At 39.3% G+C, this 15,350-nt stretch overlaps 1 protein-coding gene across 6 annotated transcripts in view; it reads right to left on the reverse strand.

The window, feature by feature from the left end:
- The window catches only part of SORCS1 (sortilin related VPS10 domain containing receptor 1), a 550,691-nt gene that overhangs the window by 156,646 nt on the left and 378,695 nt on the right, over positions 1–15,350 (reverse strand). For all 6 annotated transcript variants that reach the window (XM_086680819.1, XM_086680821.1, XM_086680820.1 and 3 more), the window contains exons 7-9: positions 11,360–11,478; positions 8,697–8,786; positions 1,870–2,049 (exon numbers count right to left, since the gene is read on the reverse strand). In XM_086680819.1, coding sequence (XP_086536945.1) covers positions 1,870–2,049; positions 8,697–8,786; positions 11,360–11,478 — 389 coding nt within the window. The remainder of the gene's footprint in view (positions 1–1,869; positions 2,050–8,696; positions 8,787–11,359; positions 11,479–15,350) is intronic.

A 15,350-nucleotide genomic window follows, 5' to 3' on the forward strand; every position in this document is an offset into this window, starting at 1 on the left:
AGTCTTAAAGCCTAAGTCTTATAGCTTAAACTCATTGGACTATAATATTAATTATGCTATCTATAATTTGTTGAGCATTGATGTATTTCTGGAACCATTTTACAGTACGTTAAGATGAACACAAGTAATCCTCAGAGAAATCCTATCAAGTAGATACTATGTATATCTCCATATTTTAAACAAGGAAACTGAGGCTTGGAAATTATTGGCTTTGTCTCTAGAATACATACACATGGGTATAGCTAGGATTTAAATCCAGTCAACCTGACTCCAAAATTTATACTTTAAATCACAAATTTTATCCAACACAAATTTGAAACTAAATCACCAGAATATGTAAATATTTTCCAGAATACATTTTCAGATTGAGACTGAGATATATGATACTATATTTATCTGGAACATGGGCAGGAAACGAGTGGAAAAAAACTTGTGAATGTGTAAAAAAGTCTGCAGTGCATTTTTCTAAATATATACACACAAACTATGTCCCATGCTAGTCTGCACTCTGAATGGGACATACAGTTTGTTAATGTGCATTTATACATACAGGGAAGTTTAGATACTAGAAGAAAATCCCCAAGAGCCCCTAAAGGAAAAGAGAGGTAGACAACATTAAAAAGAATTACAACAGTGGGTTTAAATTTCTTAAGTGAAATTGGATCCTTTCTTTGATATACTGGATATTATTCCCTTGCTTCTTGTTATTTAAGCAACTTCTTGACTTTCTGAAACTCATACTCAACCAAAAGATAGCATCATTATGACTGTACATATTTGAATCCATTCTAGATTTTTTTTCAGATAGGATATAGGTATATGATACAGACACTTCCCAAATTCTGAATACATTTTGTAATGGCTCATTATAACCCATTATAAATCTTTCATAGTGGAAGGTAAGACTGACAAATGGCTAAAATCCATCCCCAAATAGCAGCTTTCTTTCTACCTAGCTGTGCTTTAAATGGCAATTCAAGTGTTGGCATTTGTCATGAAAGCTAAGTGATCCAACATGTATGATTTTATTTTGTACCTTGGTCATTTTGAGAAGCAAAAGGCCGTAGTTCTCTTAGGGAATTATGGTAAACTTTGTTTTTTGTCTTTCCTCCCCCCTCCCATTTAGGAGAGTAAGACCTATATGTTTGCCTCACTCACTGGCCCTCTGAGAGGATGACAATTAGCCAATGGAAGTTATCTAATGAAAAAGGTATTCAGGTCCAGGGCACCTGGGTGGCTCAATTGGTTGAGCATCTGAGTCTTGATTCGACTCAGGTCTTGATTGACTCTCACGGTTCATGAGATAAATCCCCAAGTTGGCCTCTGTGCTGACAGTGCAGAGTCTGCTTGGGACTCTCTCTCTCCCTCTCTCTGCCCCTCCCACCCCCTTTCCAAACAAATAAATAAATATTTAAAAAAAAAAAAAAGGTATTCAAATCCAATGGGAGCATCTTCTGATCCAATGCAGAGTTGCTTCTTTCTTTCTTCAAAGAGAGAGGGAACATGCCCACTACCCCTTTGCTCACATTGGGACACCGTGTCTGTCCTTCAAGATTATTTTCAAAATTCACATTAGGATCACTCTTGTTCAAACCTTTCAATTGTTTGACTGCTTCTCCAGATACTCTCTCTAGGTCTCTGAGACTACATGGCCTGTGGACTTCATGAAAAAATAATTTTTCCCACAGGTGTTCTGTAGATTAAAAATTAACCAACAAAAATGCTCTATAAATCCTTTCTTCTCCCGAATGACATGAGGCCACGTAAGGAACTAATAATTAAGATGATTAAGGCAACAGCCAATGGTAGGCCTTTACCTTCAGTCCAGGCACTACAGGGGCTCAGGACTGCACATGCCTCGTGACATACCTCATAGAGGTCAATCATGATGTTTCCCTCAGGACCTCTGCTGCTCTGAACATTCTCCAAGGCCAGCGTGAAATAGACCCCACGGGTGTCTGAGATATAGAGGTTATAGGTGTCATTTTGGTTCCATTCTTGCACTGCTGCAAACACTTGATTCTCATCTGTGCTGATGACGTGCATGTCCTGAAGAAAGATACAGAGGATCAAGAGGTTCGAACATTAACATGGCATGTGTCCGAAGAGAGTGGAATCTAATTAAGACCAACAGGATAGGCACTTAGGCACTGTAGTGGAAGATAGAAATTTTCCTTGTGTATATTTGTGAACTAAGAATTGATTAGGTTAGCATTAACCATGTATTTCCTTTGTCATTTGTGAAGTTAAGCAGTAAGGCCATGAGAAAATAGGACAGAGAAATGCTTGGTAGCTCACTTATAATTTAATTACTTCATTAGATAAATGAAGAATACCTTCTCAAATATGTATGACTTTGGAGAATCAGTCATCTTGATATACTTGCCAGGCACAAACATGGTACATGTTCAGAAGGCTTATGTGGGGCAAATATGAGGAAAAGTCAGAGAGACAGAGAGAAAATAGACAAGCCCTGCATCTCTCAGTGTGGTTCATGGACCACCAGCATGGGGGCATCACCTGCAAGCTTGTTGGGCACACAGAATCTCAGACCCACCTACTGAATAAAAAATCTGCATTTAAATAAAATCTCTCACTGATTCAGAGTTCTGTTAAAGTTAGAGTTAAAGTTCATTAAACTTTAACTGTTAACATGTTAAAGTTTGAGAAACACTGCCCAAGGCTCAGCAACTCCCAGAAGCCCACGAGGAAAACGAACGTTTCCTGAGAACCCCAAAGCACTAGCTGTCATGTAAATGAGGGCTCAAGCACTTGGTGGTTTATCTAAACCTTTACTCTGAGAAGTTCACTGGAAAACCTTAAGTGAGAGAGGGAAAAAAGTAGACTGCTTAACTGATGACACTTTCAGACTCTGATAGTTCTGGAAGATAAAAATAAGGCAAAGATAGTATGGAGGCAGTGAGTAGATGTCCCTGGGGTGGGAATTCCAAATCCTTTCTTCCCCATTCAGAACTCCAGAGTAGCGAATATTCAGGGAGAGTCTGACATAAACCAAGGCTTGCTGTCTCCCGCGCACAAGCTCTTGGAGGCCTTTCACCCTTTGCCCAAGGCAGCAGACACTGGTATAACTCTCAAAAACCAAAAACAGAAACAAAACGAAACCAAAGCCAGAATTATATAGAAGCACAAAGACAGAAGAACAATAAGGAAATATTCTTGGCCTTTGTGCAGCTTAATACTCAAATCTTCCCAGATGGATCATCCTCCATTCTTGAAAAGCTTCGGGAGATTGTTCAATGCTTTTTGGCAAGAATATCAGTGCTAGAAAATTCTACCTAACTTCTATCCTAAAGCTCTCCTTGTATATGCTGACGTTCTTTCAATCAAACAAAGGCAATTCAGCTTGGATTCTGCTCTAATGTATAGGAACAAGTCTTTCTCCCCATTACCGGGATCACAGTGAATTCCTATGACCCCAGAAGGAAGAGATCCTCATGCAGACAGCTTCATATTCCTTCACCCCTACTAGGTACCACATGCCATACTCCAGAATTTGATAACGTTTTTATAAAAAGAATACAGAGTAGGAGGCCAAAAATGAATCCTTCCCATTAATTCACTGCAGGTCAATAATGCAAACTTATGTTTTGTATGGAAGTTGGCCATTGCTTATATCAGCCAAATGTCTATTTCCATTTCTTCAGCTAACTGTAGCTTGATGTTCTTTGACAAACACCCTCATTGCTCTCCGAGAAATTTCCTCCCTGTACTCAGTCTTTGCTACTTTCTTCCACCCTCAGCACCAGAAATGAGCGTGTTGAATATGCAATGTCCCTGACCACAGTGGTTGGATCAGTGATGGTATGTAACAAAAAGCCAGTAAGACAGAATTATAGAATGACTGCGGCATTATTAGAAAAAAAAAAAAAAAAAAAAAAATATATATATATATATATATATATATATATATATATATATATATATCTTACTATTAGTTCATAAGCAGTAAGAATAAATAAAATAATTAAAAATAAAATTAAAATTAAATAAATAAAATAAAATAAAATAAAATAAAATAAAATAAAATAAAATAAAATAAAATTCTAGATCTGATGGAGACATATCTTAGGGGCAGGAGATGAAGACAGTCCTGAAGAAAATAGGCTCAAAAGAAAGAGAGGCCACATTCTGTGAATGTCTTTGAGTCTTTGATTGTGGACAGCTAAGAAGCCTGCCCCACCTGTAAACCTTTCAGCTAGAGAGAACACTAGGGAAAAAAAAAAAAAAAAAAAAGGTTAAAAGAATGGACTTTCAAGTAAAACTACTTGAGTTCAGATCCTCCCTCTGTAACTTAGCTGTGTGAACTAAACTCTGTGCCTCAGCATTTCTACCTGTAAAACAGAGATAACAGTGTGCCCTCAATGGAGTTGTAAGGATTAAATCAGTTACTAAGTGTTACACATTTATAGTGCCTGGCATGTAGCATTTGTTTCATACGGGCTAGCTATTTTCAGTGACACATGCCCTTAAATCTCTTCTGTTGATTAAGCAAGGTTGATTTGGCCTTTCTTTTCACCGCAAATGTTGGAGTGTTAACCAGTATACTTAATAAAAAGTAGTTCATGCAAGTATTTTGCTTCTTTTGAATGGAGGGGATTAGGTATGGAAATTAGCTCAAAGGCCATTCAACCACTGAGGGCAAACTTTCTATGGCTCCCCATTTCCTAAATTAGGACAAAGACCCAAATCCTTATTGTAGCATTTAGAATCCTCAAAGAACTACTCCTAATTCATGTTCACTCATCAGCAGGATGCAGTATTTTTCCTGAATTCATGTTATGATATTTTAACACAGATCTGGCCCCTACATAACTACTTCCTACCTCTGTGCCTTGGAGTGAATTTGTGCACTGGTGAACCCCTGAAGTCTGGGTCACCACAGACATCTCCTTAATAAATGCTAGGGACTAGATAGAATACATTAACTGTACTATCCCACTCAGACAAATCTTTATTTTGTAGATTCAGGACTAAAACACAGTGCCTCAACGTCACATAGAGAACCAGTCACATAACAATAACAAATTCAAATGGCTACCTCTAGATAAGAGGCAAGATCAGCTCTCTCTCTCTCTCCATATAATCCAATTACAGTGAAGAGACTTAAAAAATGATGTTGGTCTTAGGTATTTGAATTGAAGGACCTGACATATTTCAATGGCATCTTTCTTTTTAATTCATGCCTATATTCTCCTCTATCAGGTAAATATGCTTTTTCTACCAGAATGGCACTTTATATTGAATGCTTTTACGGAGACACAAACTTTTAGAACAAGAAGTAGCCTTTTAGATCTTCTACGAGAGTGTTTTCCCAAGTCTGTTCCATAGCACACCAGCAACGTTGGACTTTTAATAGAATTTATTTTTTTTTTAAGTGGATCTCTTTGGGAATGTTTGATCAGTGATGAATTATATAGTTTTCTTGCTCAAAGGACATCCTAGAAACTTCGACACCAGTGACCTACCATTACTCTCAAGGCAAAGAACATAGAATGAAATTTAGGTTTCTTCTTAAACTCATTTGATCATAGAGCCAAATTTTCATGAGGTATCTCTAAGGATATTTGATTCAGAGTAACATTTATTTTATTTTAAAAATGTAAAAACAGGGGCGCCTGGGTGGCGCAGTCGGTTAAGCGTCCGACTTCAGCCAGGTCACGATCTCGCGGTCCGGGAGTTCGAGCCCCGCGTCGGGCTCTGGGCTGATGGCTCAGAGCCTGGAGCCTGTTTCCGATTCTGTGTCTCCCTCTCTCTCTGCCCCTCCCCCGTTCATGCTCTGTCTCTCTCTGTCCCAAAAATAAATAAACGTTGGAAAAAAAAAAAAAAAAGAAAAATGTAAAAACAAAACAAAACAAAACAAAAAACCCAAAACAACAAATAAACAAAAAACAGAGAAAGAAACTGATAAGCCAGTCCATGGTTCCACAGCAAGTTAGTGACCTATGTAGGTCTGGAATCCAGGCCTCCTTCTGTGAATCAAACAGTCTCTGCACCGCCCATGCCCTGGGTGCCATCGATCTCCCACCACACAGACAACGAGATCTATACTGATAATAATATTACCTTGCTTTTATAGAGTATCTGTCCTCCAAAGTGCTTGAAGCACTTTCATATGTATTGCCTCGTTTATCTCACTTGAGGGGCTCAGAATGAGCTCCAAGTAAGTTAAGGGAAGGAAACCTTCACTGTGTCTCCTGGTCTAGGGCTTTCATGCTTTTAATAGCAGCAGCAACATTAAAGTCTCCCCATCCCCCTCTCTGGTCATCATTACCATTATATTATTATTTTTATTATTAACTTTTTTTAAACACAGTTCAGGGTAACCATAGTCTTTCAAGAGCTGATACAAAGGCAGTGGATGATTACAGAAAATTTGACATCAAAGTGCTGGTTTGTCTTGATTCCTTTGTTGCGCATGAAGCTTTGTTCCTTTCCAGCCAAGGCAGCCCTGGCTTTGATAGAAGGCCACGAAATACATGTGCCTTTCCCACAAATCACTCCACCCAAGGTGGGGCTTCTCTTTGAAGGTGTAATGGGTTGTAATGAGGCATCTCATTGCCTTAAGTAAACATCTCCTTGGACTACATAATACATTCATTTGCTGTACTGACTCCTATTTTTCCAGGGAAAAGCTAAATTAATCCTTGCATTCTACCCTCCTATCTCACATCAAGCTAGTAATGGAGCGTGCTCATCTGGGATAGCAAGGGGAGGGGACAGACAGCAGATTCAGGTTCAAAGTACAACTGGCTAGATGTCACTGGGGGCAACTGTCAACAGCAATCTATGTGATGGCCATGAAGAAGCAATGCAAAGTACGTGTTTTTCCTAACACTCCAGTGCCAGGTCTGATGCTCCTTTGGTTTTAAACTACCATTTCTGGGGCTCCTTGGTCCATGGTTTTTTCTTTTGATGGCCCTCCAGTATATCAAAATTTGTGGGGGATCTGCTATCTTATAATAGTAAACTATTCAATTATTTCAAGAGAAGAAAAGTATAAAGGATGCTAGTTTGGGAGCTCAGGGGAGTTCAGTGCTGGCCTCAGTCCTGCTATAGACAGCATTTGGTTTGGCCCAGGGTTATTCCACTCAAAGAGTATATTCCCAGGAGCTAGAACAAGATGATTGACTCACATCTGGTGCTCCTGATTTGGTCTCAATTCCCACATGCCTCTTGAGCAAGGGCATCTCCCTGCATTGACTTTAACTCTTGTTTTTAAAGGTGTAAATCTTGCAAGCTAACTACTGCATTTGCTGATCAATCAAAGAAATAGCAATTTATTTCAGCACTTGAAGGGGGAAAAAACCCAAAACGGCTCTGTTGGACTTACTGAGGAGGCATGATCATATCCCTCCTGGGCCTTCCCAAAAGATTATCCAAGGTACTTTTAACAGCACTCAGATTTAGTTTTACATATGGACTCTCCCCATGTCTCATCCAAGGCACAACTCCAAAGTTGTAGCTTGTCCTTTTGTAAAACACGTTAAACCGAATCAAGAGCAAGGAGCAGTTCAATGTATACAAGCACAGAAATAGTTCTGGGCAATTACCACTGTCATTAATTTCTTAGCTGCTGGAAATAATAGTAAATACTAACATGGCTATTGTTCATGGAGTCAACAGGGAGATTTAATGTGTGTTACTATCCCAGATGTGTTGATGTCTCAGCCCACCTTACTCCTGTTAGGCTTAGAGCCAAAATGATGGCCCAGAAGGAGAATTCTGCCTGGAGAAGCCAGAGCAACTGCTACCATTTACTTTCCTGGAAGAAGAGATCTGCAATGACCTTGTGCTGTGTCTATCACACGATTCCCTGGCAGCTAGCTGGTGTTGGGCCACAATAGCACACTACAAAGTCATGGACAAAAACACAAGATAAAGAGTCATGAAAACTCAGTCGAAAAAAGTTCTCTATGTTCTTTGCCCAACCCAAAGGTTTCAAAACTGAGCTACAACTATATTTAAACCTACGCTTCCCCCTTCCTACGGTCATACATACCTCCCTTGCTCTAAGATCAAGGCACAATGCATTAGTTACTTCAGACCACAAATCCACAGCTTGGAGCGCCCAAGTCAGTTTGACCTCCACTAGGTGGCGCTCCATATCAACACAGTTCTTCAGTGTTTCTGGAAAGAGCCCAGGGAATGTCAGCAGTTGAGGGTCTTTAACTTCTGTCTGTCATTATTTCCAAAGGAGTAATGTCTTTGGGAAAGTCCAAAAAATTTAGCTGTGCCTCAGAACTCTAAAGACAGCCAGTATCGTAAGTTCTATTGAGAGAGAAAGCAAAGGTTGGATGCCGTATAGATGTACCCCCTCTCAAAAATTAATCACAATAGAATGGGATAGAAATGCGTCACCCCCGTCGTACTGACATAATATCCAAAGCATGTTTTCTGTTTTGCTAGAATACCAGTACATATTTCTTGAAAAGTAAAAGCAAATCAGTTGACAATTTATTTAGATGCTCCTATAACAAGAATTCCAGAGAGAGAGAGACAGAGAGAGAGACAGAGAGAGAGAGAGAGAAAGAGAGAGAGAACGTGAAAAGCAGTCATGAGGGATGAGAAGAGATAAATGAATACGAAAGACTGAAAGGGTCCTTGGGAAAGGGGTGAGGTCAAGAATATGTGAATTGAAGAAAATACTAAAATGAAGAAATCCATTCAGCTCATACCTTGGGCAAAGCATACTTGGGCAGCTTCATTTGGGCAAACGCATTCCTTCGGTAGGACACGTAGTAATGCGGCCGTCCTCCTGATGTCAGCTGGATCATAAACACAAGAGTTGTAAGAAGAGCTCCTATAATAGTTCCAGGCCCTCGAACAACAGCCATGAATGGAAGGGGGTAGCTGCCAACCCAACAGTGTGAATGACTATGGTGGACAAGTGTGAAGAACTAGAGCTCCATTCAAAAACGACTCACACAGTGTATGTGAACTGGTCTGAGGCCCAACCTAGCCCACTGGGTGAACATAAAATTCTTGGATTTGCCCTGTAGCTCAGAAACAAGGAAACATTTTCATTTCCTTTTTATTTTTCTTCTCTTTTGTGTTTCTAATGAGAGAAGCCTTAGGGTATATTGGCTTAATGTCCATCAGCCGTCCCCAGCTATCCAGCCCAAGACTATGACCACGCAAACAGGTCCCCATGCCATATCAGAAGGAAACAGCCCGGGTGAAACAGCGGCAGAGCTGGAGCCTCTCATCTCTGAGCGCTGAGTTCCGTTTGATGCTGTACCATAGATGAATGCAAGTATGTCTCACATACAGCCGCGCTGCTGACACATTAGACGGAAAACCAGCCAGGATCATAGCCCCAAATCACTATAGATCTCTATCTTCCAGAAGAGAACTCTGAGCTACCTCCTCCAAGTCTGTCCAGCACATACAGCCCAGTGAACCCTGTGGGTGCGAGGGAGGGCAAGAAGGGGTGCGGTCTCCACCCCAGCACGAGCACTGTTTCGTGGAGTGGCAATGGCTCTACTGTCAGTCTCCCTCTCCTTTGTAGCCACTGTTTTTTTTTTTTTTTTCCCAGTTTGGTTGAGATATTCACATATAAGATAGGTAACTTTAAAGTGTACAATGTGATGATTTGATAAATGCATATACTGCAAAATGATGATCATAATAAGGTTAGTTGACACCTCTATCCCCTCATTTAATTATGATATTTTGTGTGTACTGAAATCATTTAAAATCTACTGTCTTCATAACTGTCGAGTATATAATACAATATTGGTAATTATAGTCACTATGCTATACATTAGATCCTCAGAACTTATTCATCTAATAGCTGGAAATTTGTACCCTTTGACCAACGTCTCCCCACCTCCCAACCCATAGCAAGGACCATCTAGTCTGTATTTCTATGAGTTGGTGGAGTCACTCTTAATCCATATAAATATCTGGAGCTGGAAAATCAGTTGGAGTTTGCATACTCAGATTGTGTCAACAAATGCTGTGGGTGAAGGTCCATCAGACACGTACGAGAGTGACTGGCAGATTATCTTGTCCACCATGATTGGGCCAGATCACCTCCTAATTCTAGGGATGGGTTATGTTCACAGTGTTCACAGGATCATGTTCACAATGGTATGGGTAGAAAATACATAACATTTTAAAGGCAGAATTGATTCTCATTGGTTAGTCATATATGTGGATTACAAATCATTATTAGAAAACAGAAAAGGTTCCTGGCAGAAACAGTGATTGAGAAATGAATTATAGATACAACCAATACGTGTAACCATTTTAATGTCACTTGATAATTTGATGCTGAAGTTATCAGAGTACTCATTATTCATTTCCCCAACAAAGAAATGAAGTGTATGTGTATGTATAATCATTTGCAAAACATTTTAAGAGTACATAGGTTGATTTTGTGCATTTTGAACATTTGCTTCCTTAAAACATGGGATTGAATATTCTGAATTATGATTTCTTGTCCAAATAAATATATTAGTGTTAAGAATGTGTCTCAATCATAGTGAAATTGTGTGTGTGTGTATGTATATATATATATAATGTGTGTAAAAATGAATATATGTAATAAATATATGTCAATATATTTAATGTATACACACACCCCCACACACCCCCACACAGAACTATTCAGCAATTGTACCTTTGTCACTCTTACCATGGGAAGCAATAAGTGAAGTCTGTCTAAACTTACCTAACAACTAAGTAAATCACTGTTCAAACAAACCTAAAACTTTCCTGAAATGCTGAAAAGCAGCAAAGCATACTTGCTCCCTGTCTCTTCTAACCACTTTACCTCAAAAGGTTTCCCACTCTCTTTAGGAGAGAAAAACCCGACTGCATACATCTTCACTTCTCATCCTAATCATAGTCAGAGCATGACAATAATGGCTGATTACTCTCCACCTCGCCTCTGCCTCCCACTACCTCCAGTCACCCCGCAGCTTCCTGTTGCCATCTGTTTCTCTATTTTTAAGGTAAGTATTGAGGAACAGGCTGATTGGCTGACTCTTCTGATAGGAAGAGAGTGACATATCCACTCAGTCTCACTGAAGGCAGAGGAAGGGTGAACAAAAGTGCGCATCATTCTGGAGACAACCTTCATACTCTAAGCGGTGCCTCCGTGACCACGTGTTGATAAGGTCCTCCAGACGCTGCTCAAAGGAGCTAATTAATATTCCGTGAGCATAGAAGCTTCGACACTTGGCAATGTTCCTTTTGTCAAGAAGATAATGATTTTATTTTTCTTCCTTTTTTTACCCTCAAGGGAGTGTAAGCAGGCAAAGGAGGCTGCATTAGGGACGGAAGCAGGGAAGAGAACTGTCTGAGACAATCAACAGAAGTGGATCTTTCATACCTGAACAAACACATAATCATCCTGGACAATCAAAGAGTCTGGGTCAATGTAGCCTGGGAAGGGTTTATTCCTGTTGGCCTCTGTGCAGTTCTGCATTCGGCAAGTTAGGTACTGTGAATCTGAAAGAAAAAAAAAAAAAGGTCGGGGGAAGGTATACACACTGAGTATCACACTCAGAGTCGACCTTTTTTCTTTCCCTTGCTATCTCCAATTCTTGAAACAAATCTCACATTCTTTAGCTGCATTATTTTTACCATTATTATCGTTCAAAGTGGTATCATTATTATTTTACTCATTCTTTTTTTGAGAGAGCACAAATGGCAGAGAGGGGCAGGGGGAGAGAGAATCTTAAGATCTTAAGCAGGCCTACGCTCAGCGTAGAACCTGACACAGGGTTTGATCCCACCCCCTGGGATCATGACCTGAGCCGAAATCAAGGGTCGGACACTCAACCGACTGAGCCATCCAGGCACCCCATTATTTTACTCACTTTCTGTCAACACCATCACCAGCATGCCCCCTCACCTCCACCAAACCTTGCCATCCTGGAATACTAAATCCTCATTAATTAATTTTCCTCTCCCAAACCTAAATGAAAATATTTTTAAAAACTGGCAATAATATTTACTATTTCCTAATTATTTTTTTGCATTTGTAGGCTCTTCCTCCACACTCTGACCTTTGACCAACAAGCAGGGAAACATGGATATAACATGCATTTACCAGCCATCTCATGCAAGAAGTTATAAACATTGTTATAAGCAGTAAAATTCCATGTCAAGACAAACGCCTTTCTTCTAATAATTTTAAGTGAAATAGAATAGAGAGGAGTTTCCTTGGATCCAATAATTCGCTCTTGGGTCAATTGCTCCTTGGGTCAATAATTCTACAGATGAGAAAACCAAGACCCTGAATCTTACCTGAGACTTGACAGCAGATGGTAAACCTATCAGTTAAATTAACTCTTCTATACATTTGCTATCTATGGCTGGAAGTGCAATGTATCAGGGTGGCTGCCTTGGTTTTTCAACCACAGCTATTCTGCTCTCTCTACTAATCAGACGTCATTTCATACTTAAAACTCCCTTTGCCTCCTTGCATTTAAAATAAATTCAAATCTTCTACCACCCACCACTCCAATGTCCCCACATGTTAATCTCTTCTTCTCTCTGTGAGTCTTCTAATCTGGCTTCCTTTACATGCAGAAGTTTGGCTAAACTTTCTACTACTTACGAGACTTTTCGCTTGTATTCCCTCTGCCTAAAATGCTTTTCCCCTGGTTGTTCGCAAAGAAAGTTCTAGATTTCAGTCTACTCTTATTTCTGAGGGTCTTGCATGATTACTCTGGATCACACACCATTTTGTTAATTCCCCCCCATGGAAGTCATTTCTGTCTGTCTCTATTAGAATATAAGCTACTTGAAGATAGTGACTCCTATTACTTGTTGTTCACTGATGTACCCTCAGGTTCTAATACTGTTCCAGGGACATATTGGCCAATGAGTAAATATTCACTTGAATGTGCCTTTTTATTGTAATATATCTTTTTCAATGAAGAAGAAAGTCATTTTACCTTTTTTTTTTTCCTTGATGCTTAATAAATGGATGTTTGATTTTAGGATATCAGGGATGTATAAAGAAATCCACTATTCCAAATTAAAACAAAATAAGATGAAGATTTACATGAAATGGGGGTAGGCAATAGTATAGCATTGGATGCAAGGATTCACTAATGACTTCTCTCAAGGACATTTCCAGGACCATCTTTACCTATGGAAATTGGGTAAAATCTGTATTCTACAAGGAGGACCACAAGGGGGCGGCATGCATATTTGCTCCATCTGACCAAGGACATGTAATTGCTGATAAGCTCTTATGAGACTGGAGATGAACTTTATTCACAATATTCCTTCATGCCTCTGCCGTCTGTGGGGATGGGATGGCTCTGAAGTACTTTAAGCCATCTGGTTGTAGTGAAACTATCTCTGTAGATGAACTAAAGAAGGGCCATCTACTCACTCTTAGTTACCACCTTCTTCAAACATTCTTTATCATTCCATCTTAGGGCATAACTCAAGGTCTTTCTTCTTGAAGACAATTTCTGGGAGTCAGTCCTTCCCAGAATTGTCCCCTTTCCCACCATAGCACACAAAATCTTCACCTCACAGTTTCACACTCCACCAGATTCTTTCACATCTTTTAAACGACTTTTATTTTTCCAAAGGTAGCTTGGGGTCACAGCAATGGACACTGGTAACTATGAGACCGGGGCTTGAGTTCTTATCTGGTCACTTACTAGCTACATAGTTCAAAAGAAATTTCAATCTCCTGAGCCTTGCCACCCTCATCCATTAAATGTGAATGCCAATGTCAACTCTCTTGAATTTTGGCTCTAAGGATTAACTATAATAGCATATATGCTGAATGTTTTAAAACTCAAATGTGTACAGATACGAGCTGTTATCAATAATGATAACATTCCTATTTTCTCTTTTGCTACCTTTCACAATAATTGGATCAGTTTGGGGGCCTTTTAAAGGCTAGTTAAACTGAATTTGAGTACTCCAGTTATGTTTCTGTATCAGCTATGTTTCTTTTGGTGACCTGCCTGATACCCATTCCTCCCGGCCTCTTTGATGGAAAAGCCAATACTGGATCGGTTGACTTATCCTTCCTCCTGCATGACTGAGAAGTGCCCATATGCAAGGATTAATCCTCTTGGGTCTATGCCCGCAGAAGGTCTTCTGACTCCCCTTGCCATTGGCTGGTTCAGAAAAGAGCATTAAAACTGAGTTCTAGTAAATGAGAAGAGAGGGCAGTCTTATAAGGGGCTGCAGGGGAGAGACCAGGAAATACAGCAGAAGACCCTGTTCTGCCTCTCTAGAATAATGTGATGCTGAGAACTGCTCTAGCCTTCTTTTTACATAGAGGAGCCAGTAAGCTTACAGTTAAGCTTACCTAATGAGTATGCAAAGAGATGAAAAGGACCTATTTCCTGATGACACTGAGTTACTGATTATACTGAACTTACAGCTGCTCTTTTTCTGCACTTCTTATGTGAGATAATGAACAAAAACAATGACTAACCAAACTAAATCAAAGATTCCTGATTAGGAGGTCTTGGCCTTCAAATTACAAATACAACTTCCAATCAGAATTTCTTGGACTGTCACCTGATGAGAACTTTTGATAAATACACAGTGCTTGTTTTCTTTGTATGGGGTCTCAGAGTTTAAAGCTTTCTTAAGACTTGAACCTCCTCTTCAAAGGTTCCTGAACAAGTATAAGACGGAAAATATAAAGATACATTTCTCATATTTATAACTCAGCTATTGAGAAACTATGAAGCTGAGGGATTTGGGAAGAAAATAAAAGAGCAGGGAAACTAACAATTGTTGAATACCAATATGCCAGGTTCACATTTATTTCATACATTTAATCTTGATAATACTACAAAGTATAATATATCGACTATTTTTTTAGATAAAGAGAATGAAGCTCAAGAATACGTAATGTTTTACAGAAATAGCATTATGGGTTTCAAACTCGGTTGGCTCCAAAGCTGGTTTATTTCCACTACTCTGTATTGTGTGAAGAATGCTGGTAAGTTTGGGGCCAACTTCTGTTAATTATATTTCGTCTTTGATCTAAGTAGCAATGCATACACCCAGATACAAAAAGAAAGACAAGTAAATTTATATTTTGTGTGGAGTAATTTGGCAATAGGATCAAGATCCTTGAAAATACTCTCTTTGACCTCACATTTATTTCTGAGAATTCTAACCAAGGGAATAAGTAATGATCTATGCAAAGATTTAGGTACTTCAATTTTCATCAGTGTTGTTTATAACAAAACTAAATAGAAAAATGGTCAAACATAGAGGAATAACTTTTTAAAACCTCAGAACATGCATAGTTTGTTATTAAAATCCTGATTCTAAAGAGTATATGAAGATTTACGGAAGTGGTTAATGCATCTCATATAATAAAA

This window comes from Puma concolor, chromosome D2, assembly GCF_028749965.1.
Source record: "Puma concolor isolate L17-30 chromosome D2, mPumCon1.1.hap2, whole genome shotgun sequence".
Taxonomy (NCBI): domain Eukaryota; kingdom Metazoa; phylum Chordata; class Mammalia; order Carnivora; family Felidae; genus Puma; species Puma concolor.